Genomic DNA, 26,658 nt, shown 5'->3' with positions numbered 1-26,658 from the left:
AACCAGCTGCAAACTGATGTGTGAAGCAGCTTTTACAGAAACTGACAGTGTTGAGGAAAACAAACAGCATTTTTTTTTCATTTTCACTCAGCTCTTTGGGAGCAGGAGGAGGGGGCAGGGCTAGGTCTGGGATTTCCCTTAGCTTGCCAGCACAAGAGACGTAAAATAGATCAATTACCAACTTTAATTCCTGCTGTCATGTTGTGAAAGGTTACACATTGTTGCATAAAATCCTCACACTCACACACAATAAAGTCAAAGGATTTCAGTCTACGATTTTTGTCCATTATAAAACACAAAGATATGATTTTTTTGTCTTAAAAGTTATAAAAACTGATTTGCTCAGTTCTCTTATCAATTTCTGTTATTGCAATTGGCTGGGATGCTATACAATAAGTACTGCAACTCTTTTTCTTTTTCTCACTGTAGATGTCTAAATTTAGATGATTTTCCATTTACAATGCACAACATTTTCACCTTCTACTTATCAAAAAGTGTGTTTCATTTGGTGTTGGGACAAAAACAAAGAGACAGAAAGACAGAAACTGTATGAAGTATGGTGCTGCTCAAGTCTTTGGGTTATTTGTAAGTACATGCAAAAAGTCTTTTATTTTGTTGTTACTGATTGGTCTCTAAGCCTCCAGTGCTGGTTTGGAACATGAACAGGAACATTTTCTCAAACAACTGTGTTGTGTGTATAATGGCATATGATACTCACAAAAACAATTAATAATAATAAAATTGCATTACTTAAGACTCCATTCGAGTGGAAAAGATGCTCCCTCCATTTCTAACTACTTAATTCTAACATAATTATTCTTGACACCATTGTTGTATACATCTGGTAAAGAAAAACAAAAAGAACAACAAAGACATAAAAACTAGGATATTTGTCCTAAATAATTACAACTTTGTATTTTCCCTTCTCAAAAAATAATTAGAACTAACATAATTGGAAAAATAAAATTAAAACGATTAGCATAACACAACTGCAAATATCACTAGAATGCTGAGAACAAAAATACTCGAAGGTCAAAAACAATTTCAACAACCAGAATTATTATACAGTAAAATATGATAATGCCAGGCTTTCAGCCTCGGGGTAACCTAAATTCTTCTTCTGCTTCACTGTCTGAGTTTGACTTTGAGGTATTTAACATTCACCTCACCTCACACTGTAAATTTGTCTTTTTTCCTGCATTAACATGGATATGCAATGTGGTTAGAAATTAAGATAAATCCATCTGAATACCACTTTTTCAAATAACTTTTTTTTTGTTTTGGAACATATATAAAAATTAATCCAGAATTATATAATTTAGAGAAAAAAATATTCAATTAAAAGGTAAAACTTTTGTTACATACTTTAAATTTAAAAAAGAAACCAACAGAAACAAATTGTGTACTTATTAAGTGAGTCAACATCAATACATCATAAATATACCTCATGCACTCCCTGTGCATCAGTTCTGATGGATCCGGTTGAGGAGAAAAAAAAAGGGGGGGGGGTTCACACACGCACGCGCGTACTCTCACACAGACACACAAAACACTCGTGTTCAAATCCATTCCTTTTCAAAATCTGAGCAGGAAGGGCAGGAACACTATGAAGAGGAGACTGGTGTGTGAGTGCACTCCCATCGCGCCGCCGCTGCCATCCTGAACTGCTCGCGGCCCTGACAAGGAGGGAAAAAAAACACAGTATTACCTTTGATTGCTTGTTTTCATCTTGCAAAAATTGTTTTATAATGGGTGTAAAATGTATGGTTTTATCAATGCTAATGATATAAACATAATTTTCCTTGTGGTTCTCTTGTTCTATCACTTTATTGGTCTGTTGCTCGACCACTGTGACTGTGTGTGGATTAGGCAAGCCTTTCTACCAGAGGCTACACCTCACTTATTTGCCACATTGAATGAATAAATTGACACCACGTAATGCACAGAAATAATAGAAATATTCTACAGCATTCATGTAAATTGTGGTCTTGAACCATGGCACAAGACAAGCTGATGCAATTAACATTCAATTATCTTTCTCCACAAATTATATTTAACACAACAACTTAGTGATATTAGTAATTTCTGAGCAGATGATAACAAGCACAGCAAGAGTCAGGAAGCATTGTAATTAAAAAAGTGATTGTTAGGTGATGTTATTCAAAACATCAGCAACAGCAAATCAACAGCAAACGCTGCAGAGGACCTCAGGGTTCCATCCAAGGCCCTCATAGACTTATAGAATACACATTTTGTTAAAGGATGATGATGGAAAATACAGTAGACATTATATCACTGAATACAACTATAGCAACAGCTAACAGCTTCTGCAGATCTTTTAACTGTGATGTCATCATCTGCTGCAACAAATGCTACACTAAGGTTTAAATGAATTAAAAGTAAACCATCCACAGAGGAAGGTCATTGTGTTTTTTTCTTCTTCAGCAAGGACTATGTTTGTTTCTTATCTTAAAAGGAGTGGTTTGAAAATATGCTGTGACCTGACGTGAGATTTAAGTGGGGTCTTTTTTGTAGATTTATGCTAATCTCTCTGATGTTTTGTCAATATTTTTCCAGGTCTGACTACACTACAATCAGACATACACTGACATACAACATGTCAACCTGTTATTTTACTAAATAAGAATGTATCCTAAATTAGAAGCCCCCTGCTTAAATGCACCAATATTTTATGATGAATTTAATGAACAGAAATTTGTAACATTTTCATAATCACTCCTCTTTTCAGGGATGGGCCATGTTCTTTTTTAAATGAAGGCATTGTGTGAGAATTGAGGACAATTTCTAACTTTTTCCTTTGAAGCTTGCAACACAATGGCTACTCTTTTCCCCTGGATTTCCATGACTTCACTGCAGTTTCCTTTGGGGCATCTATCCAATTACCCTGCTACAGTGGATTATCCCTAATCCTGCATATGGCTAATTAGAATAATGACGTTCACTCACAGTCAAAAATCAAAGCCATTAATAAAATTCTGTTGTGTTAATAGAGTGGGTCTGCTTACAAGATGCTGCAACTGGCAGTCACAAGGAGGACACAATAAATAACAAGGTCAGTGAGGTGTTTATCTCTGGGCTTCCAAAATAAATCTACAGTGGCAGATAAGAAATACAAAAATGCTAGGAAGTTCTTTAGAATTCTCTTTTCTGCATAAATATGGCTCAAAACAGATTTTCACACAAGTCTTGGAAGTGGAACCTGGTTAAATGATCCAATATTACATATATGTGAATTGTATTTAGACTACATAATTCAACAAAAAGACAACACAACGAGTGATGTAATAGACTGTGAGGTTACAAGGGAACCCAGGTTAACCTCTAAGACTCCATTCACACTGGGGAAATCAATCCAGCTAGAGCGGGATTCGGGCCGTATCTGGATATATCCAGTTTTTTTCTGAGTCTGAACAACGCAAATCTGGATATATCTGGATTGATTTCAATCCACCTCTCGGGGATGGATCTAGCCAGATTGGCTTACATCTGGCTCAGAGTCCCGCTAGTGACATGATACCTCGGTTCACGGGGACAGTATCCGGGTCGCGTACGAAAGCTGTATGTAAACAACTGTCGAACTACAACAGCTTACAGAGTTTATTTGTGACAGGGCCACCTGTTTGGAGGACAACAAACAAGCCGGGTTAAGCTGGATTGAGCGCGGACTGAACGTATCCAGTTTAAAGCCTATCCGGATTCATTCCTGCTCTAGCTGGATTGACTTTCTCCAGTGTCAATGGGGCCTAAGCAGCTAAAGGCCACTCTTACCAATGTGAAGATGTTAATTCTAATGTTAATGTTAAAGAATCCACCACCTTGCTCGTTATTTAATTTTAGGACTTTAGAAGTGTGAAGTTCAGCTGATGTTTTGGGTCATATTTTGGGTCTACAGGGTTCACAAACTTTGGAATATTTTTATTATTTTATTATTATTTCAGTCAGTGGGATACTAGAGCTACAAAGGAGCACATAAACACAAATGAATGAAAGATGATGAATACTTACATTGGTGGAAAAAGCATGCAAAAATCAAAATGTGAAGCCAACATCACAGAGAAGCGGTTAGGGTTATAAAGAAAAAAAATGAAACACAATTAACAAACAGAAGCTTCATTGTCCATTTTCACAAAAAAGAAAAATTACAACAATTGTTTCTTCTTCAAAGACTCTGCTCCAACAGATCAAATCATAAAGACAACAGATTTTGAGAAGACTTTGTCACGTACAGCAGAGAGACTTTCTGTGTAACCATGACAATGCAGCTGGTTTGTGAAAATGGCAATGTTTGACATGTACCAGCATGCAGCGAAACACTTCCCATCCATGACGGCTGAAGTGCATACTGGTGCAGAATACTAACCTTGCAATAGCGTTGAGCTAGTGGGTTCAATTACCACTACAGCAGAGGGAACAAATGGAACAGAGCAACATGTCGGAAACAGAATAGCAGCACATCATTGACAACACTTGTAGAAAGCATGAAAAGTAGGCTGCTGGATGGGTTTTTCACATTATGTTGGCTGCATAGTTTGATACTGGAGAATACCAACAACCTGTTTTCAAGTACAGGAAGGGTCACAAAGTCAACTTTAAAGCTACGCTTTTTTGATCTTCACATCATTGGGTGCTCATAACCACTCAAGTGTTTTAGTTAATCTTTTGGTGATATGGCTTTAGCTTGGAAGTACATTTACAGTCTAATGGTCTACAGTCATGTTTAAGTTTGTACCCCCTCTTTTAATTCTATGATTCCCATTAAAAACATGATAAAAATCATGTCATTGTAATGAGTCTTAGTATCAGACAAACAGCAATTTTACTTTCACTGAGCACCTATGTATTTAGAAAAATGAAAAAAAAAACCTGTTCAATACTTACTGCTTCATAGGATTTAATTGTGTGAGCTGCAGCAAGTGCTGCTGATGATCAGTCCTTGATGAATTGATCATCAGCAGGTGTACAGATCTTTCACTTCAACACATTTCAAGTTTTATTGCATATTGTGTTTTTTTTTAAAGAATTCCAAATATATATTATTATATTCCAAAGAATAAACTTTTTTATTAGTATTCACTGCAGGTTGCTAGGAAACAGGAGAGTTGCATTGTGATAACTAAATCCTATAAAAGACAGAGCACATTTTTAACCTTAAACCACCAGGGTTGAAAATGACCACAACTTGCTAATCACAACTAATAAAATGCCAGATCCTCTTTCATGTTACATTTAGACTACTGGGCTGAAGAATTGCAAATCAAAATGAATCAGACATAGTAATATAAGAATAATAAAGCTTGCAATTTTGCCATAGCCTAACAACACCAAAGCATCATTATTATATTTTAGCACCCTCTGCGCTCTGTAGAAGTGGTAAAAATTGCAGTTCACCCTGCAGCCTCTAGGTGGCTTGCTTCAAAAGCAAGTCAATCCCCATAGACTCCAATGTTAAAATGTCCAACCTAACAGCAGATATAAACATGTTAACATCCTGTTACAAACATGGTTTTGGACTCCATTGATAAGTTCTCTATAAGTGACAACTGTGCTAATTCTAACTGCACATGTGTCAGAATGACATAATGTAAAACACTGAAATGGAAGGCAGCAACTTTGTTGCATAAAAGGTGAGTGATGGATAATCCCCTCCCACCCCCTGCATGGGCACATTTTCATGGACACATTTTCTATCCCTGTAGGTCATGTCTGTAGTCTGCTAAGGGGGCACCTCCACTAATCAATGATGCAGCCACTGAATTTGAAGACACAGCTAATCATTTTAATGCTGCTGTCTAGCAGTGATTCCAAAACACAGTACAAAACCAGATTTTGATAAAATAGAAATAACAGTTTAACTGTCAAAAGTCCAAATATGAATTTTGTGATTACACTTTCACTCAATTTGGAATGAAGCAATAACAGAGGAAGCCAAAAAGCATGAACTTTTTGAACATTTCAGGAAACCACATTCAAAACAGTAGTTATTAGCTGATAATATGGATAGATAAAACTTCAAATAATAATAATGAAATAACTTAAAATATCAATACAGTATGTTTGAATGATGCATAAGTATTAGCAGAATCAAACAGATCTTTACTTTATGCAGTAAATGTACTCACCATACAGGAGGAAGCTTGTGTTTGAATTTCCCAATTTGTTGGTAGCGACGCACGTGTAGTTACCGTAATCCCCGTCAGACACATTAAAGAACGTCAGCTTCGATAGTGATCCAGTGTTGATGATCTCCATGCCATCAAAGCCATTGAAGATCCTGAATGAATACAACAATTAGAATCACAAAAACCTTTGTGACGGGCAGAGAACCTATAACTGATCACACACAATATCTTCGATACAGCTGCTTAAAATGCAAAAATGTAAAAACCCACTACCTCCTGTCATCTTTATACCACTCAAAGTCCGCCTCGGGCACTGCGTCAGCCTCACACTCCAGCACTCCTCTCTGGCCCAGAGTCACTCCGACGTCTCTGCCCTCTGACACAGTTGGAGCATCTACAAGCAGGCAGCAACACACACAGGAGCACTGTGTTCAGGACTACAAGGCAGCGCAAGTCAAGCACATTAGAAAAGAGGTTAGGAGATTTCTTCCCCTTTTCCATTTAGCTGTGATCTCCAGCACAAATAAAAGTGATCTGGAATTATGAAGTCAAATTCTGTACAACATTTATTACACCAGTAAAACTGCATGGTGGAAGGGGAATTAACTGTGCAGGTTTAATGATACATTATCTTTCTCCATTATTAAACAGATGTTAACCCTTCACTACCTCTGCAAGAACACCTGCCAGAAGCACACCTTAAGTAAAATGCTAAACCCTCTGGAGTGCATGCACGAGTATATGGACTCTATTGAACAGTAACACTCTGTTTTTACGACAAAAAATAAAATAAAAAATTGCAAATAATAGCATTCAGTTACTGTGGCTCTGTGTGCTAAAGGGGTGAAAAACAAACCCACAGATAACACTTGGATTTTAAAGAAGTAAAGAATTCATTAACTGCTGCAAGATCTCACATTCCCTGAAGTCCATTAAAATTTAAAATATTCAATAAAACAGGAAAATCAATAAAAACTCCTTAGAAACTGAAGTCAGCAAGTTTTTCTTTGTTTTGTCAATACTACAAACCCAGATCCAACATGGATCTGTTATGTTTATGCTGGATGGCCAAAATGGAACAAATGAATGGATCACTCGGCTTCTTCACATACTGTATACTAAAGACATAGACATGTTGATCGGGGACTCTGAATTGGCTGTAGGTCTGAGTGTGAATGCTTGTCTGTTTCTATAGCCCTGCCATAGACTGGTGATCTATCCAGAGTGTACCTGAATAGGCTGGGATTGGCCCTGTGACCCTGTACAGGACAAGCAAGTTCAGCATAGATGTATGGATAAGGTTAGTCATTTAAAAGCAGGGTGAGGGAGCGGGTAAGGAGCATGGTTTGTCTTAAAACACACTCATTTATAACATTTAACCCACTTTATAAGGAAAAGCTCTTCTTTCTGTAGTCGCCATTTTCGGCAACCATGGCAACGAGTCCTGCCCCCACTAACACATAGAAAATAAAGCACACACATTCTATTTTCAAGGACTGAAATATTGACCTCATGCTCCTCTTAAAATAAGTTGAAATATCCAAAGAATCATCAAAATATAAAACAGGATGATTCATAAGGCATGTCAGGATTTAACTCACAGTTGACGGTGATGTCTACAGTCTGCACATCTGTGTCAATGTCATTGACAGCTGTGCATTCGTAGGTCCCCGCTCTCTGTCTGGAGATAGATGGAATATCAAGGTACTCGTCATCTGATGCCAAGTCCCCTGTGAAAAATCACACACACACACACAAAGAGGGTCATTTAGAATTAATGTGATGAGTCAACAGCTGTGGCCTCATTTGGTATATTCACACTATTCACACACTGTGTGTCCCTGCATGGCCTCTTGTCATACAGGAAGCAGTTCATTATCTGAGCTAGCTCACAGGTAGTTTCTGCAGTCAGAATTCTTCTAGTTTGTCGTTTCGAGTGTAAAAAGAAAGAAAGAAAGAAAGAAAGAAAAAAGGATAATTTTAGTTCAGCTGCTGCAACTCCAACACAGGAAGCATAGATCTAAGTTGAGCAGCAGGAGCAGAGACAGATCCTGCTAATGCTTGTGGCAGCCGGATTTGGTATGACAGGTAGAAATTCACACAGCTACACATATCAAAACTTACACTGGTAAATATCATGACACGCGCCTGATTCTGTCTTCTCCATTGTCTCTTTTGGTGCTTACAAAGACTGCTTCTCATTTTCAGAGGGTGTTACAAACACTTGGTGATTAGAGGCTTTGTTCAGCACCCCACTCTTTATCACATGTCTGTCAGAACTTTCATAATTTGCTCTTTTTTCTGTATCTTCCAAGCCTGCGAGCACACCAGGACTGAGATATGATAGTATGAACAGGTGGTGGTGGTGGGTGTGTGTGTGTGTGTGTGTGTGTGTGTGTGTGTGTGTGTGTGTGTGTGGGGGGGGGGGTGTCTTGTATCAATTTAATACGCTTGACAGAGACACTTAATACAGCACTCAACATACAGAACAAAAGACATAATTGACTTCGAGCCTCCTCCCAAGATGTTAGAAAATGACAGTAACAAATTGCACATGGATTCACTTTGCTGGGTTTGGGCAATGCTATGGAAGGGGGGGCAGTCCTTGCTGACATAATGATCACCTGACGTGGGGTATCAGGAGGGACCGTGTAGTTGAGCTGGTTCCGCTCCTGCTTGCCTTTTCTCTCAAAGCTGCAATCCACCGATAGAGACCACAGTGTCAGTTAAAAGCACACTGTAAACCCTCAGAGGACCGATAATCAAGATGAGGCTGCCAGCTGACGCATGTTCTATCAAGCGTCAACTTTCTGGCAGGTAGCTTCTGAAGCTGTCCTACAGATTGACACATGGACTCCATGTTTTCTCATAGTTAATGGTCTTGAAAATACATTCATAGATAGAAAAAAGAGAAATAAAATGACAGTGAAGATGTAAAAGACTGCTATTTATACCAACATTATGTGCTTTGCAGTAATTGTTGTTTAGAGCGTGTTTCTACAACAGCAGGATAACATCATGGTAACAATGTAGATAATATTCATAGAAGTCATTTCTCAGATAAATTCCTTGGCCAAGTCAGTTTGATCTCAGACTAACATGCTGTTATCTGAAGGCAGAAGAGCCACAAACCACTGCTGCAGTAAAGGCCTAACAAAGGGAGGATACTCAGGATTTAGTCATGTCCATGGGTTCCACACTTCTGTGTCATTGATTAGAGAGGATTTTTTGCAGTCTGCAGTTTATGATTGTAGTTATGTTAGTTGTTCCATTATTTATCAGCCACCAAAAATATGTGTGTATGAGTGCCTATGTGTATGAAGAAATTTATGACATCCTTTCTCAAAACCATTAAAATCTAGTAAACACTCACATCTTGAGTTGTTTCATTGTATTTTTTCAGAAGAGATCAATTGCAAAGACTCCCAAAAGAATATATGTGAGGCTTTGAAATTAACAACAGACCAATTAAAATTCATAAATGATGGATACACAGCTGGTGGCAGTAATAACCCTTCTCCAGAACTCAACTGTTTGGATGTGTTTAGCCATCATATAACATGGTTACAATGAGCTGACACTTAACAACAAGAAGGCCCCATCTAATGTCGAATATCACTGCTATACAAGCTGATAGATTCAGTTACTTTATTACTCTGATGGACATCTGGTCTCCTGTTCCTCCACTTTTTCCATTACACATTCATACATTTAAGACTTGTGATTGTGATTTACACTTTGTGCTGCCATTGTTTTGCTTATGTTTAAGTGTGTGTTTTTCTCATCTTTGTAAAACATGCTGCCTTTCTGGATGTTTATGAGACACTATAGCTTGGCTGGTTGTAGGTTATAACAGTATTCTTGTTGACAGTAGCATGCTGCTCACATTATAATCATTACAAAAGGAAAAAACATGTTATTGTTGTTTTGAAAAGCCTAAACTAATTATCAGCACTGCATGATGTAAGGCAGTGGAGAGAGATAAACATATTTACCTTTTTAATATGGTTGGGCAAACTGGGCAGCAGTGGCTCAGTGGTATAGCAGTGTTGTTGGTGGTTTGATCCCAACTCCTCCCTAGTCATTGTTGTGTGTCCTTGGGCAAGACACTTTACCTGCACTGCCTCCAGTGCAGTCACTGGTGTGGTGTGCCTAGCTGTCATTGTATGACACTGCTTGGCAGCAGCCTTAAAAACAACAACCCTCTGGGATTATTAAAGTATCTAAAAAAAAATAAATAAATGCACTAATTACATTTCAGTTCATTACAAGTGATTTCCTATTGTTTCCTGATGCTTGTCTGTCCTCTTCATCTCCCTCTTCATCTCCCTCTTCATCTCCCTCTGCTGTGTGTCTACATCTTTGTGAGAACCAATTTAAGTTTTTAAACTATTGTAGTGAGGACAGTTTGGTTGGTCCTCTACATTTTAGACTTTAGATTTAGATTTTTAGTGTTAAAGGTTAGGGTTAGGGTGGGGGACTTAGATGTAATGGTCAAGGTTAAGCTAAGGGGCTAGGGGAATGCTTTATGTCAAAGAATGTTCTCACAAAGATAGCTGTGTGTTTTGTATGTGTGTATTGTTGTGTCAGGAGGAGCTCATCCTTATAAGCACAACCAACCACACAGGCTGGACACAGGCAGGTTCTGGGGAGTTTCTGTTTGTTTACTCCTTGTACGTCAAACAACGGCAACTGAAAGTAAGCTGATCATGCTGAACACAAGACGGAGTGTTACTTTTACTGACCACACTGCAACACATATTAGAAAGATGTTTGTGGAGTGATGTGGAAGCTGTGTTTGTAGAGACATGGATGAGGGAGGCATACAAATACTTTTAGATGTCAACAGGTAAACTTCACATTTCCTCATCTTCTATTAGCTCCAAAGACATCCCCCAGCATGGTCAATGGTAAATAGTCTGTAGCACTTTCTACCTTCTCAAAGGTACTCAAACTACTACTTCACATTTACCCTTTCACATACACAAGGACACACAAATTTAAACATCAGTGGTGCAATCTTCAGGGGGCAACTTAGGGTTAAGTGTCTTGCCAAAGGACACATCAACATGCAGCCAGGGAGCTGCAGCTCACATTTATGAGGAACTGTGAACAGATGGATATTTAAAGCATCTTTTTAAAGTGAGTTTGCAACCCTTTTATGAATCTGAAGATCTTTAGTACAGTTTTGGTCAGCAGGTCATCTTTTGAACAGTAAACTCAAACTTATACATACTGTTTATTACAATTCTCTCAATTGGTCTGCTGCCAGTTTCCCACATGTGTAAGTGCATTACTATAAACAGCTCCTAATTATATTTACAAGAGAGAGCACAAGGGATGCTTCACTACATAGCACTGAGAAACTTATTATTATAGCATTTTAGAATTTAAATGTGTTCCCAAAACAACACAAATGCTCAGCACTACTGTTATCTGGGGCATAGTACATTTTCTCACCTCTACAACTACTTTTCTAATGTCTGAGTCTTTGTTAAAAAGAACTGCCGGGTTTGTGACCGAGTCATTAGTAAGGTAGTACGGTGTCCTGCATCGCCATCAAAGTGACACGGCAGGGCATCGGGGGGAGGCCACACAGGAGACACTGCATGGTCAGGAGAAGAAAGCAAAGAGAGCCAGGAAGTCTCAGGAGGGGCCTGTAGAAGATAATGTACCCTTTTCTATGTCGCTGAAATGCCCGGCTCAAACTCAAGGGCAAAGAAGAAAATGGAAAGAGAGATATTTGTGTGCAGGGCAAGGGGAACAACTTTGGAGGAGGGGATGTATAAAAAAGGCAGGGGAGCAGATGCTTGAGGGATATAGGCATTTAAGAAAAGGGAGCAGCAGGGATTCTGTAATGTAGGATTTAAATTGATGAATCTAAGCACAGGGGGAGAGAAAGAAATCAAGCAAACAGACACATAACCAAGGAGAGAGTGGGAGTGGAGATGTTGTTACCAAGTGTTGTCATGAGGGAGTGATAGTTGGAGTGAAATGTGACAAAGCTGAGACAATCACTTATTTAAAAGACGTGCGAGAAGGAGAGAGAAGGCGCTGTAATGCTCCTGCCGTATGAGGTAAATATAGTTATTTTCCCACTGATTATCAGCCTTTGGCATATGGAATTTCCTAATGTGCCAGGCCTCCTTTGATGCGTCATCCTCTTTGAAGGAAACAAACATAAAAAGGGTGAGTAGAGAAAAAAAAATAAAAAATCATAGAAATACAGTACCTCCGGGTCCTATGTATTACCCAGATGCAGCACGGCAGCTTCACTGCTATTGAAGCACTTTGCCAGCAGAAATAATCTGTTGTGACAGTGCGGTTCAGATTTGACCTGTCAATATACCCTGCAGGCTTTTTTAAGCCTACCAAGACAAATAAAAGGTCCTTTTGGACCCCAGTCCTATCTACTATAGTAGCAGTGTGGACTGTATGTAAAAAGGCTGTGATTTACAAAATACACACACACACGCCAACAAAATGAACAGTGGCTAACTAATCTCATTAGTTGATAGAGTAAAGGCCTGCAGTAAATTGCAGATACACTAAAAAATGTACTGTTAGAGTCTCACATATCCCATTTATGTGTTATGTGTTCATGTATTAGTGTTTCTAGCACAGGTTGTCTCTCAGCTCCTCTACAGGTGTGACTAAAGGCTTCAGCATAATTCTTTGTTGCTGTTATCACAATATGTGAAACATCTGGACACATGTCGACAAAGATTCTCAGCCATCCAGGTAATTTTACAGCAGAAGCAGTGTGGTCACAATGTGTCACTTATGTGCCTAGTGGAAGTGATGGCTTACTCATTTGCCTTGCATCGTCCCCCCTGCCAATGCTCTGCTCTCGCCCCCCAGTTTGGGAACCTCTGGAATAAGGATAAGTTTTTGGACATGAACAGCTTTAGTTGTGTGGGTTTCACAGAAATTCACCCAATGAGGTCCTGAACTATACACATAGACTGGGGGCTGCCTCCAAAAGGTGAGTCAAAAACATCTAAACATCAAACATCAAAACATCAAAACATCTATCCAACATGACACTTTTTGATTTTTTCACATCTATTAATAGCCATACATGCAAACACTGGCTTTCAATATCACATCTAATTAGCTAATTCACTTTGTCTCCCAGAACAGAGCACTATGACAAACAATGGTTTTAGCAGAGTGCAATTGAATATCTGTGTGGGTGATGATAAGGAGAAGAGGGAGAGAGGGTGGGAGGACAGAAAGACCCCTTCAGGGTAGCAGCAATGCTAAGTGCAGGATGTAGGCATGTATATATTCCGAAAGAAAGGAGAGAGAAAGAGTAAGAGACAGTGACAGGGCATGCAGGAGGTGCATTTATTGGACTCAGTGTGGAAGGCTGGCTGGAAAAAAGAGTGTTTCAGTTATCTGACAACACACAACAGAAAAAAACATGCTAATTAGAACGGCTTTACTGTAACTGGGCTGAATATGTCAGCACAGAGAGTACTGGTAGCATGGAAGCTAGGAGATGTAAAGGGCTGATAAAAAGCCAGTTTAGAGCAATGCAGCATAAGAAGGCGACATGAAAACACTGTTTATGTGCAGCAGATGTAGGTGAGTATCATATATTTTCAAGCAAATTGAAGGGTTATTTAAAAAAGGCGTGTGTTGGGAGAACATAATTAAACAGGCATAGAGTAAAGTAAGGCATAAATCATGGTGAAAAGGTGGTTCAGGGGCAAAACAACTCTGTCTTGAGAAAGAAGAAAAAAAAACAACAATAATGATGATGACAAGCTAATAATGCTTACTGTCCATCAGCACAAGCAGCAGACCCAGACTGTAAAGAGGTTGTTTACTAAGAGGAGACTGAAGCAGCCATTTGAGCTTTTCAGAAGAACATCAATACACTCTATTCTATCTCTTGTTCTTGGAAACAACTGATAAGCCTTTGTAACAGGACAGCCTCCATTGATCTAGGCTAAGTTCATGAGAATGTTTCTCCCTGCTTTTACACAGGGACACAAAAGTCTATTATGCAAAACATAAAGTTTTAGCTATATAAAATGTGGATGAAAGAGGTACAGAGGATTATGTATCCTTAAGTCACCTGTATGTAGACTTCATGTAAAACTCATTTATATACAGTGAATGTAATCCAACCACTACATATGTTTAAAATGTGATGTCAAGAACCTTTACAACAGTTTTCTTTGCACTTTGCACTCATATATTGTATTATAATGCATCTGAAATCCCATTGAAGCTGGAATTGAAGTGAAATTGAAAAATATTTATTTTCTAAAAAAATAGCTCTTATTTATTCATTCAGAATTTTGTGCATGCAAACATCTCAATTTATGACAGAAAAATGCACGCATCAAACACTTTTTTGTCTGTAATGAACCATGTAATTTTATTGATTTTCTTTAAGATGAATAAAAATGATGAAACAGATTAAACTTGCCAACGCTTTTCCGGGTACTGCTTCATGATTGCACATTTAACTAAAGTGTTCAAGAAATTGACATATACAAAAACAGGAAACAAAATAAAACTGTACAAAAGTTTAAGTCAAGGCAAATGGACTACAGGACTTTTATTTATTTATTTATTAGGGCCCGAGCACCGAATGGTGCAAGAGCCCTATTGAAATGCAAGCGTGACTCTGGTTCCGGCACCGGTATCGCGATTTTGACCCCCTGAACGTGCTCAAAAACTCACCAAATTTGGCACAAAATTGTCCCCCGAAGAAAATCGCAACTTGACACCGTCGCTATTGGCGGGCGTGGCTGCATGACTCTGCAGCGCCCCCTAAAGTGTGAAAATATTCACCGCAAGTGCTACAGACTTCAGACTCGGTACACTGATGTATCGCCTCATGACAAGAAAAAAAGCCACGATGTACAGGAAGTCCGCCATTTTGAAAAAAACACGCCTTGTTCCAATTTGCACACCCCGCAGCTTTGCGAACTCCTCCTAGTGGAATTGCTTGATACGGCTGAAAATTGGTGCACTCGCCCTTAAGGGGTCAGGGACCAAAAGTTATCAAAAACGCAGCACTTCCTCATACGGTCTGACTGTGGCGCCACCACGAAGTTGACCCTTCGCCAACGCACACGAAATGGATGTGTTTGTGGCTGTATCTCCCACATGCTTCATCCTATGTGGATGAAAAAAATCAGGCATGCTGAGCCTGTCATTCTGAACAGATTGATATGCTAATGACCAGAAACTCTCATAGTGCCACCTACTGGCGGTATGAATTGTGTTCAGGCTGATTATCCATGTTCCACACCTTGTAGTTGAACGAACTCCTCCTAGGGAAATACTCTGACGGACCTGAGATTTTGTCACCTGGTTCTGAAGACATGGCTGAGCAAAAGTTATCAAAAACACAGCTCGATGTTACACCGTGTGGGCGGGGCATCGCCACAAAGGTGACCCTTCGCCACCCTAGAGAAAGCTTCTGTGTTTCTTGATTTGTTCATCCTACCTGCCTCTTACTCTATCATGACATCAGCCCCTGTGCACCTTTTCATATCACCTCATCGTCACATGTGGGCGTGGCCACATGGCTCAGCAGCACCCCCTGGAATGAGATCTGCCAGACACCTACAGACACAAAAATTGGGACGCATATGTATCACCTCTAGACAAGAAAAAAAGTCTCTTGGAGGTATCCTCTAAAACGCACAGGAAGTCCGCCATTTTGAAATAACTGCGCCATTTTGCAGTTTTCACTCCCCGCACTTTTACGAACTCCTCCTAGAGGATTTCTACAATCCACCTGAAACTTGGTCTGCTTACTCTTAAGGCATTAGGGACCAAAAGTTATCAAAATGGCAGCACTTCGTCACACGGTCTGGCCGCGGCGCTGCCACAAAGTTGACCCTTCGGCAACTCACAGGAAATACATGTATTTTTGGCTGTATGTCCCACATACTTCATCCTATGTGGATGAAACTCTACAGTCATGCTTAACATCAGACGCTGCACAGATTGACATGCAGTCACTACAGTCACTGCGCCACCTGCTGGCTGGAGGACCTGTCTTTTGTATATGTGTGTTTTCCTACACTCTTCTGCCCTGCAGACCACAGCTCGTGCCGGTACCGGTGGAAGAGAGGTCGTGGGCTGATAGGGGAGGTCCCGGGCTGCTGTTCCCGTGGACCGCAAGGGCTGCGAGGGCCCGTCATTGCTGCTTGCAGCTTTAATTTTATTTTTATTTTTTTCAGCAGAACTTAAGAAGGTTCAAAAAATAAATAAATAAATCCTTTAGTCCAGTTGCCTTGATTTAAACTCTTGGACAGAACATGACCTGGATGAATGAGAGGAAAATACTTATATGTGTTTCTGTTACTAACTAAAAAAATATTGATAAAAGCATTCCTTCAGGGTGACTTTTCTTGACTTCATTACTACCAGCTCTCTCAACTTCAACTTCTAAAGTTTCCCAAGCAGCAGGGCTGTGCAAATATGAGAAACTTTTTTTTTTCCTTCTAGGCCAAATTCAATCATGTGCATGTTTCACTCTGGCCTGCGCTGACAAACTTTGCAGTCAGGTTGTGCGGCTTGCAGGAGATACCAAGGATCACTTCTGATCCACCACAAGCCCTCCAAAGCCATCTATCTATGAAAGGTGAGGGGGAGCTGGGTCAGGAGTATGCTAGAGCACCAGCCTCGACATGAAATGATCAATCTTTATGCACACACACACCCACACACACACACACACACACTGCCAGGTCTTTATTTATTTAATTCACTCTTTTTAACACTCTAGAGTGTTTTCAATAGCAGGGCCCACACTGAATGGCCCCGGGCTGGAGGATAGTCGCAACTGCCTCTGGGAGATACTGAAGAAGTTTGGACTTAAGTAAGGGCCGGGACATTTTTTTCACTCTGCTCCTTGAGTTTGTGTGACAACTATGTGGTCTGTATATTCTCACTATGATTCCCTTACTTGAGTTAAAACTGATAGGAAAAAGGTAGCTAATCTGAAACCCTGAATCATCACCTTTTATCATGAAGGAGAAAAATCAAAATGACAGCTTCTCAAGGTAGCCTATTTACATTTTCATCCCACTAAACCATCCCTGAATAGTAGTTTTGTTGGTGCATGCAAATAAATAAAAAAAAGAAAAGAATTACAAAGATCTTCACTATGAATTTCAATGGACTTACTCCGATATGGATTTTAAACAGATAAATAAACATAAGCAACCACTCAGTGTATCCATTTTGATCATGAAGAGTGGCGAGATGAGCGCAGAATAAAGAGAGCCTCTGAATGAGGCTGCCTCTGAAAAACGGCTTGTTTTACATAAGGATTTTCACTCTGTTTGGTGTTGCTCGAAAACTCACAAACACACACACACACAGTTTTAAGACCTTTGCTATGTTGGTAAACTCACTATGAAAAAAACAAACAAAGAGGAAACCAGATCAAAACAATAGTGTGTACATTTTATATATTCAGGCCACCAGATGATGCAGCTCTCTGCACATATTCATGTGGATGTTTAAAACTTGGCACATATTTGGATGAACCATCTGTCAGTCACAACATCAACTAATCAAATGAACGAATTGCAATAAAGAAACTATTCAGAAGGTTGAAGCAAGGCAACAAGTCTAGTTGCTTTGCTTTCAGCCTTCTGAATAAAAATGACCTGGATGACTGAGAGTCATCATCGACAATTGAGGAAATACAACAAGCCAACAGGAATTTCTGAAAGGTAGCAAGCTGCATGCAGTTACCATGCTTGCTAGCATGTTGGTTTTGTAAAAATGTATTTATTAAAGCCAAATAGACATTTCCTTTTGTTGTCCCCATAAGCACACCTAAAAAAGTCTAACATGTCTTCAAAGGACCGGACTGGATGTAGCATTGGCAGCAAGTGCATAGCTGGGAGCAAGGCAAGATGGATTTGTGAGAGTTCATGATCTCAGAGGTCTGCTTCTGGTGAGCTGGATTTCCCTGCTGACTTGTTCCTTCCTGTTTCTTTTGAGGATAATTTGTGTCCAGAACTCCCCTGTTCATGCATGTCCCTAAGCTTTCCTGTAAATGTGCTCTGCAGACAGCAACTTCCCGCCTGGTACTATGCAGACCTGGTAGTGTGTGACTCTCCTTCCCACATATGCTTAATTCCTCTGCAGTTTCTTCTGCATTTAGAAGGAGCTAAAAGGTAAGGACATGAATAAAATGTGGACACATGACTGACTTTATAGTAAGTAAATGGGAAGCTCTGTTAGCCGGCTGCACAGAGGGAGAATCAAGTATTCACCCAGACCCTGGTTTTGTATTACATGACAGTAATTCTAAAACACTGAGTGAAAATGACTGCTAACAATTGAGCTTATTATGCATTATTTTGATTCTATTTCCCCCTCAAGCAGAAATGGAAAGGACCACTTTTTTCTTCAAGTAGCCTTTTATGTAATTTTTTTTTTTTAATTTTCAAGTTTTCGAAAGGTCAAACTTTATTCATCGTCAGGACATATAGAGCAGGTAGTGCAAAATGAAAAAAACAAAACAAAAAAACACAACAAGCAGCCAGTACGTATTTAAATAAGAGTAAAAATACAAAATTGAATTAAAATTAAATAAATAGAAATAAAATAAATATATAAATAAATAAAATAGACGGCAAAGTAAAAATACTTAAATACAGTAAATGTAATGGACTGGGATGAGAATGTATTTTAATTTTTTATGTGTATTTTAATTAATTTTAATCTTACAAGGCAATTACAATTAATACATTTGGAAAAAATCTGATGCCTAAATGCAGTGTGTCTGTGTGAACACTTTCAATCCTTTTAGAGAATACACTTGAAAGTAAACACAAAGATTAACCCCTTCACTGTAGGACACAGAGGCCTCCTGCAGAAAAGAATGGCTGCTAATCTAGCTGATTGCTCGCTGTCCTCCATCCTCCATCCATACCCACTAGTGTCACTAGGTCATGACAAGGTCCTTAGCCAGGTCAGTGCACATGGTCACAGATGATATGTGGCTGACAGCACCTCCTAAAAAATGTTATTGTTCAAAGCTCAAAATGCCAAATAAATAAATAAATCTATAATCTGGACAGCAAATATGACATATTCATTTTGCATTCACTCTCCTAACCAAAGCAAATGTGCAGATAAAAATACCAAGTGTTCTAAAGGTTGAATGAACCTGTGTGGAAAGAGACAGCATCTCCAGTGAGCGCTGGTGATTTAATGTCAAACTAATGTCATGTTTACCTGCATAAAGCAGCAAGTCAAACGTGCACCCTTGCCTCACTGAGTCCTCGGGCCTCAATCCTCTGACTGCCTGCTGCTAAACAGCCCATCTCCTCTATCAACCATCCCTACAGCTGCTGTATAACATAATGTGAAATGAAATGTCAAAACAACATCCTCTCACTTTAGGAGACAATAACTTCTTCACATCCTTACACCATGTGTCACAAACAAGAAATCAATAACTGAGATAAATGCACAAAAATATATTGCTATACATGGCAGTGATATTTTTGTAGGCAATATCCAGACAATTTTGCACTGGATTTTAACAGTCAATGGCAAAACATTTGGAGCCTGTATTATCCCAAAGCTGCACACTGATACATAAAACACATATTTATGTACACTGCTCAAAAAAAGGGAACACAAAAATAACACATTCTAGATCATAATAATATATATATAATATAATAATAAATGAAAAACAAGTATAAAATCTTCATTCATTACATAGTGGAATACATCGTGAACAAAATAAAAATAAAATGATAAATGTAAATCAAAATTGTTATCCCATGGAGGTTTGGATTTGGAACCACACTCAAGTGGAAAATCACATCACAGGCTGATCCAACTTGAGTGGAAGTTCCTTAAGACAAGTCAAAGTGAGGCTCAGTAGTGTGTGTGTGGCCTCCACGTGCCTGTATGACCTCCCTACAATACCTGGGCATGCTCCTGATGAGGCGGTGGATCTCCTCCCAGACCTGCAACGTGGAGTTGGTGGATGGAATGAAACATGATGTCCCAGATGTGCTGGGTGGGATTCAGGTCTGGGGAACAGGCAGGTCAGTCCATAGCATCAATGCCTTCATCATGCAGGAACTGCTGACACACTTCAGCCACATGAGGCCTTGCATTGTCATGCATCAGAAGGAACCCAGGGCCCACTGCACCAGCATATGGTCTCACAATGGGTCTGATGATCTCATCCTGGTACCTAATGGCAGTCAGGGTACCTTTGGTAGCACATGGAGGGCTGTGCGGCCCTCCAAACAAATGCCTCCCCACACCATTACTGACGCACCACCAAACTGGTCATGATGGAGGATGTTGCAGCAGCAGAACATTCTCCACGGCGTCTCCAGACTCTGTCACATGTGCTCAGTGTGTACCTGCTCCCATCCATGAAGAGCACAGAGCACCAATGGTGAATCTTGGTGTTCTCTGGCAAATGCCAATCACCCTGCATAGTGTTGGGCTGTAAGCACACACTTGTGGACGTGGGGCCCTCATACCACTCTCATGGAGTCTGTTTGTGACAGTTTGAGCAGAAACATGCTGGAGGTCATGTTGCAGGGCTCTGCCAGTGCTCCTCCTGTTCCTTCTTGCACAAAGGAGGAGGTGGCAGACCTGCTGCTGGGTTGTTGCCCTCTTACGGCCTCCTCCATGTCTCCTGGTGTACTGGTGTGTCTCCTGGTATCTCCTCCATTCTCTGGACACTGTGCTGACAGACACAGCAAACCTTCTTGCCACAGCTCACATTGATGTGCCATCCTGGATGAGCTGCACTACCTGAGCAGCTTCTGTGGGTTGTAGACACCCCCTCATGCTACCTCTAGGGGTGAGAGCACTGACAAAATGCAAAAGTGACCAAAACATCAGCCAGAAAGGATGAGAACAATGGTCTGTGGTCAGTACCTGCAGAACCTCTCCTTTATAGGGGCTGTCTTGATAACTGCCTCTCATCTCCACCTGTTGTCTGTTCCATTTGCACAACAGCAGCTGAAATTGATTCATAGTCAGTGTTGATCCTAACTGGACAGGCTGATTTCACAGAAGTGTGACTGACCTGGAGTTACATTGTGTTGTTTAAGTGTTTCCTTTTTTTTTAAGCAGTGTATATGTATATCATCTCATATTATCATCAACATCTTTTTTTCTCACTATATATGTATTTATGTATGAACACTCTTTATTTGTTTTATTAAAAATTAAAATGTTTGTGTAAATGCTTTTTGGATACAATATGATCATAAACTATTTTATAAGTTGGACACGTCCCTAGTGATAAAACCAAAGTCCATAGTAGTTTGTCTACAGGACAGTTGTCCATCCATATTTTTGACCAATCAGAATCAAGTTCAAGACACTAAAAGAAATAAATAAATACATTTTACAAATATGTTTATTTAAATTAAATTTACTGGACATGGATAACAACTGGAAGCTGACAAAAAAACGGACTCTAAAATTTACTAAATTACCTGTAACATTTTCTACTTAATAATATTAAAATCAAGAGAATACTAGAATTTCTTAAGTAAAAACATAAATATATACTCATTTTTATCATGTAACAATCGAACTGTATGAAAAGAGTAAGTTTTATTATGTATTTGAGCATAGTATTTAACTAATTTGTATTCACTGCACATATACTATAAGTATTGAGTAATCTTTAATCCAGAAGTGTAGGTAGCAGTTTGAATCGGAGCATGCTCAGTTGAACAACATTGTAACGGACACGCACACTTGTTTGGTTGTGGTGGAGGAGCTGCGCGGCTGGATATACTCATGTTCAATGTAAGTTTCTGTTTTACATTTGTGACTGTAGAATACGTATGTACTGTGCTTATTGTGCAAAATAATCTGGTCAGATCAACCAGAGGCATTTTTGCAGCGACAGCTCTCGTGAGTTTAAAACATATGCAGCCTAGTTTGACAACTAGCTAGGTGCATACGGTGAGCCTGAAACGCACTGAGTCCTTAATATTTCTTTTTAATGTGTGGCAACCGAGCCACGTCGCACTGCTGCGACAGCGAGTGTGGTACAGGCCGTGTTGTGGACGTTATGTGCGGTCACTGGGAGGCTCCCAAGGTCTGACTAGCCCCATCCACACTGAGACTGCACAGTAAAACATGTCAGGGAGAACTATAAAGATTAGTACTGCAGATTAAAATGAAGGAGCGAACATGTTAAAAAACTACTACCGTCAGTTATTGCCTTTGACAATAACGTGTCACTGGTGTCTGCAGTGGTCTTACTGGTCTTTGCAAATGTATGCTCTTCTCTTCACATTTGACAGTTCATGGCATATAAATTATGGTTTAATATTGACACAAACATCTGTTCACAGCCCCAGAGGATTGAGATGAGACATGAGTCTGCTCTCTGGGACCTCAGACTGTACCTTGGTGTAAAAGAAGAGGAACTTTTTAAAGATTGCCTGGTAAGTACAGTGATTAATGTTCCCAAACTGTCAGGCATGATTGTCAAATGGTGTTTTATTTTGCAAGTACAATCTTAGTTACGGTAAATAGAAATATTCTAATCTCATCACTGTCCAGTTGTTTGTTTTTCCCTAAATCTTTGTATTAGCTGTATTAACATTTTTCCACACGTATCTTTTGTAATGTGCAAGAGATCTGCATCCTTGTTCCACACACCCTCCAATGATGTTGTGTATCAAGATGTTCTATTTGTCTAGGGCCAGCTGATTGGAAAATAATTTTGTTTTGTTTAGTGTGATCTAATCTTTATTTAATGATGCATGGATGGTTCCTGTCTGAAGAACAATAAGTTCGATTTTTAAATGTATGCATTTTAATTTGTGTTGTACATTGTATGCAGGTGGGCTGCTGGGTGGAAGACATGGAACACATCCTGAAGATCTTCATGTACCATGAAGTGGAAGCAGAGGATCCAGTGGAAGCCTCCATCCTTCTTGAAGGCAGGGGTGTAGTGGCATGTGTGCTCCTCATTGGGACTTATTTAAGCACTTAAGTTTGACTACGCTCAACCACTCCCCTACACATTTGAAGTCTTGCAGAACTGTCTTTAAAAGCAAGGTACTAATAGACGTATGTATTGTTACTGTTGTCAATCAGATATGTCTCATGTCATACACACCATTTCATATTTTATGCTGAGGTCAAAACCAGTGACAATTTCTTATTTTTGGTAACTTTATGTTATTACAAGGAAACTGAAACATCAGCAGCCTTCAGTACCATTGTCCTTTTTCTATGACCGGTCTAAATCAGTGGGTAAATGTTTTATAAATTGATATAAGTCATGTCACTGTGGCCACTGTTACAATTATGGATGCTTAGATCAAATTGTTCAACACAAAAGTTCCAATTAAAAAAAAAAGGTATTTGGCCGTGTTTGTGTGTTGTGATTTGTCATTTACATTTATCAAATTCCTGCATCATTTTTTAATTACAGTGAGTAGAATTTGTTGTAAATAATTAATAAAATAGGGAGAAAGAAATAAATTCTACTTAGTTCTTTCATAACTAAAAGGTAAAATTTACTTAATGTTTTAATCACATTAATTAAATAAATAATACTCTTTACTTTTTAAATAAAAATAACATATCAACTTAAATGCATTTAAGTAACATTTACTTAATATATTCACAAAAGTAGGTTCTAAACTTACCTGTATTGAGTAAACTGTACTTAAATCTACAAAGTAAGTCTTACTTATTATTGCAGCATTAAAATTTACTTAAAAAATATTCGTGCAAATTGTTACAGAAATTTTTTTAAGTAAATCTTACAAGTCATTTCTTTCAGTGCAGCAGTATAGTTAGTGTCCATTCCAACTGGTGCACAATACATGGGGATTTAATGTAATCACTGCTACTGCAGGAGAAACTAGGTTCCTTTATTTTCCTAGGACATTTTTATGGATAACACTTGAAATATAGCATTGTTTTCATGAAGTGACAGGACAATGAGAAGGTGTCTTGAGGATATTTTCAGTCTGTAGGAGAATCCACAGACTAGTGGGTGAGGCAGTGGTTAGCGGTCTATTTGTGGACATAATAAAGTATAGAAATAGGTTTAGAGGATCTAGGTTATTAAGAGCCATATGTTGACCTCAGACAATCATTGCTCTCAAAACGACTGTAATATAAATATATGTCCTTCCTTCTTTATGTCTTCGGTGTTATTAGGTTTAGGGAAACATTGTTGTTTTTGGTTACAACAAACACTTTTACAACCTTAAACACAATTTTTTTATGTGATGGTGTCCACACTGATGTAATCTTTCAATCTCTCGTGTGACGGTTAGAAACTGACTCTAGAATTCAGCAGAGGTTTTTAAACTGAGAGGTTCTGGACCTACCCTCATGTGGTGTAAGAATTGGTGGTCCTCACTACCTTGCTTTTATTAATTCCCAGATTCCCTGGGATCATGAATACATCATTTGAGCACAAAGACGGTCAATATTTGAACCGAGGTAGCCATATAATCTATTTTGACACAACATCAGACTACATCGAACACAAAAAAAGGTCTGTGTTGTATCACTTCAAAACACAGAGGGGATGCTGATTAATACATACACTAGCCTGTGCCAGTGTAGTTTGAATGGTGCCATACATTACAATAACATAACACTAGATGGAATGTTTTTATCGAAAGTTAACCATCACGAGTTGGTGAAGCAGTATTTACATAGTCACATCAATCTGATGCTTCTTTCAGCCATTATTCTGCTATGCACCACATTGTAAATGGCTGCATCAAATCTGATGTGATAAAGTAACATCTGCTTCATCATGCATTTTATTTTAAAAACGGATTTATAGATTTATGGATAATTACATGGAGGTTGTGATGCACATTATAATAGTGGCTCCATCTAAAGTGTGTCTTGAGTATGTAGTTATTTTGTAGCAGCCTGGTATCATTAAAATGCGATTTAATGAAACTAAATGGCATGGTTTTGCATAATGGCACAGCGCTCACATGTGTGTCCTGCTGTAGGAATTAAATGAACTGAAAGAGGAGCTTTTCATATTGTGCTAAGGAACTAACAATCACTAGACAGATAACAGATTAACAGGGACTCCTGCTTTAACACAATAATACTTTTAAAATGGTTGTTAAAATGTCAAAAACAAGACACCTTGCTGTGCACAACCTCATTTGAATGAACCTCCCACCTGTTTGCCCCTCTCCTCCCAGCACCCACACAAATACTACAGAACACATTAATTTAAATCCAAGGGTCACCAAACTTTATCTTTATGATCTTTAACAGTGCAAACTTTTTAATTAGAATGCGCAACCACATGACCGTTTCCGACAGCATGGTTTCATCTCCAAAATATACACCAAAACTCTTTTAAACTTGCTGTATTGTTATTACAATGGAAAAAAACATGGAAAATAGAAGAATACCCACTGATTAAGACTTTATAGGATTCTAATATTAAAAGATTTTGTTTTCTTTTTGTCAGAATGTTGCAAGCAGAATGTCAGAGTGCTTCGTAAAGAAGAAGTCAGAATTCTGAGATGAAAGAAGAATGGCAGAATTCAGAGCAAAAGTCAGAATTTGGGGGGGGGGTCAAAATTTTGAAGAATAGTAAGAATTCTAACTTTAAGTTAGAAACAAAAAATAGAGAGTTCTAAAAATATATCAAAATTGAGAGAAAACTTAAGAATTCTAAAAAATACCATAATGTCGAAATGTTCAGAAAAATGCCCTGAATTGTTTTTGTTTTTTTTAACGTGCTATTTTGTAGCTACATCTCATCCCTGTATGACTTTGCTTTTACAGGGCCACAGGAGGAAGGTTTCTTTTTCTATCTATCTATTATCTCATTGATAAGAAGTAATGCCGGGTGCTCGGTGTAATGGAAGACAATGCAAACTGAGTGACAATCTCAAGTCCATCTCCAGGTAGAATCCGTCCCATGAAATTTCAACAGATATGTTGGTCATGCTCCTCAGAAAGCTGAAAAATACATTTTTAGAGCCATGTGTCATGTAGTCTAGTGTTTTTTTGTCTAGTGCATTATTTTACATGGAGGTAAGAGTACTCACGACACAGGCAAAAAATATAGATCAGTGAGATGTAATTCATTTCACTGAACATTACATGTTGGAAATGGAAAACATTGCAGTAAATAGGCAAAAACTAAACAATTAAATAAGTTGAACTGGTTATACTGAGATACATGTGTAGGTTCCCCACGCCTGATATTTATGTGACAGTACAGTCTGTCTCACACCTCAGTATTGTTAGGTGCTGTACCCGAAGATATGTGCTTCACTATTGGCGGTGTTTACGCTTTACTTTTAACAAAGTTTTACTGATTGCTTAACTTACTCAAATCATTAAAGTGAACTTCCTCATCATCATCATCATCATCAATTGTGATGCACTGTACCATTATCAACATATTATTGCCTACCATCTGCATCTGCAGCCTCAAATGTATAGAATAATAATTTATTTCATAATAAAAAATGCTTTTATACAGTCAAGCCTCAAGTAACAC

General features: G+C 38.8%; 1 protein-coding gene across 2 annotated transcripts in view; it reads right to left on the bottom strand.

Moving 5' to 3' along the window:
• Positions 1–1,408: 1,408 nt before the first annotated feature.
• ntm (neurotrimin) overlaps positions 1,409–26,658 on the bottom strand; it is a 422,721-nt gene continuing 397,471 nt past the window's right edge. For both annotated transcript variants that reach the window (XM_028421300.1, XM_028421299.1), the window contains 5 exons: positions 7,742–7,870; positions 6,414–6,534; positions 6,141–6,292; positions 4,382–4,417; positions 1,409–1,676 (listed from right to left, as the gene is read on the bottom strand). In XM_028421300.1, coding sequence (XP_028277101.1) covers positions 1,576–1,676; positions 4,382–4,417; positions 6,141–6,292; positions 6,414–6,534; positions 7,742–7,870 — 539 coding nt within the window. In that variant the 3' untranslated portion in view covers positions 1,409–1,575. The remainder of the gene's footprint in view (positions 1,677–4,381; positions 4,418–6,140; positions 6,293–6,413; positions 6,535–7,741; positions 7,871–26,658) is intronic.

This window comes from Parambassis ranga, chromosome 14, assembly GCF_900634625.1.
Source record: "Parambassis ranga chromosome 14, fParRan2.1, whole genome shotgun sequence".
Lineage (NCBI taxonomy): Eukaryota > Metazoa > Chordata > Actinopteri > Ambassidae > Parambassis > Parambassis ranga.
The sequence above is the reverse complement of the archived record's forward strand: the minus strand, read 5'-3'. Positions and strand labels throughout refer to the sequence as shown.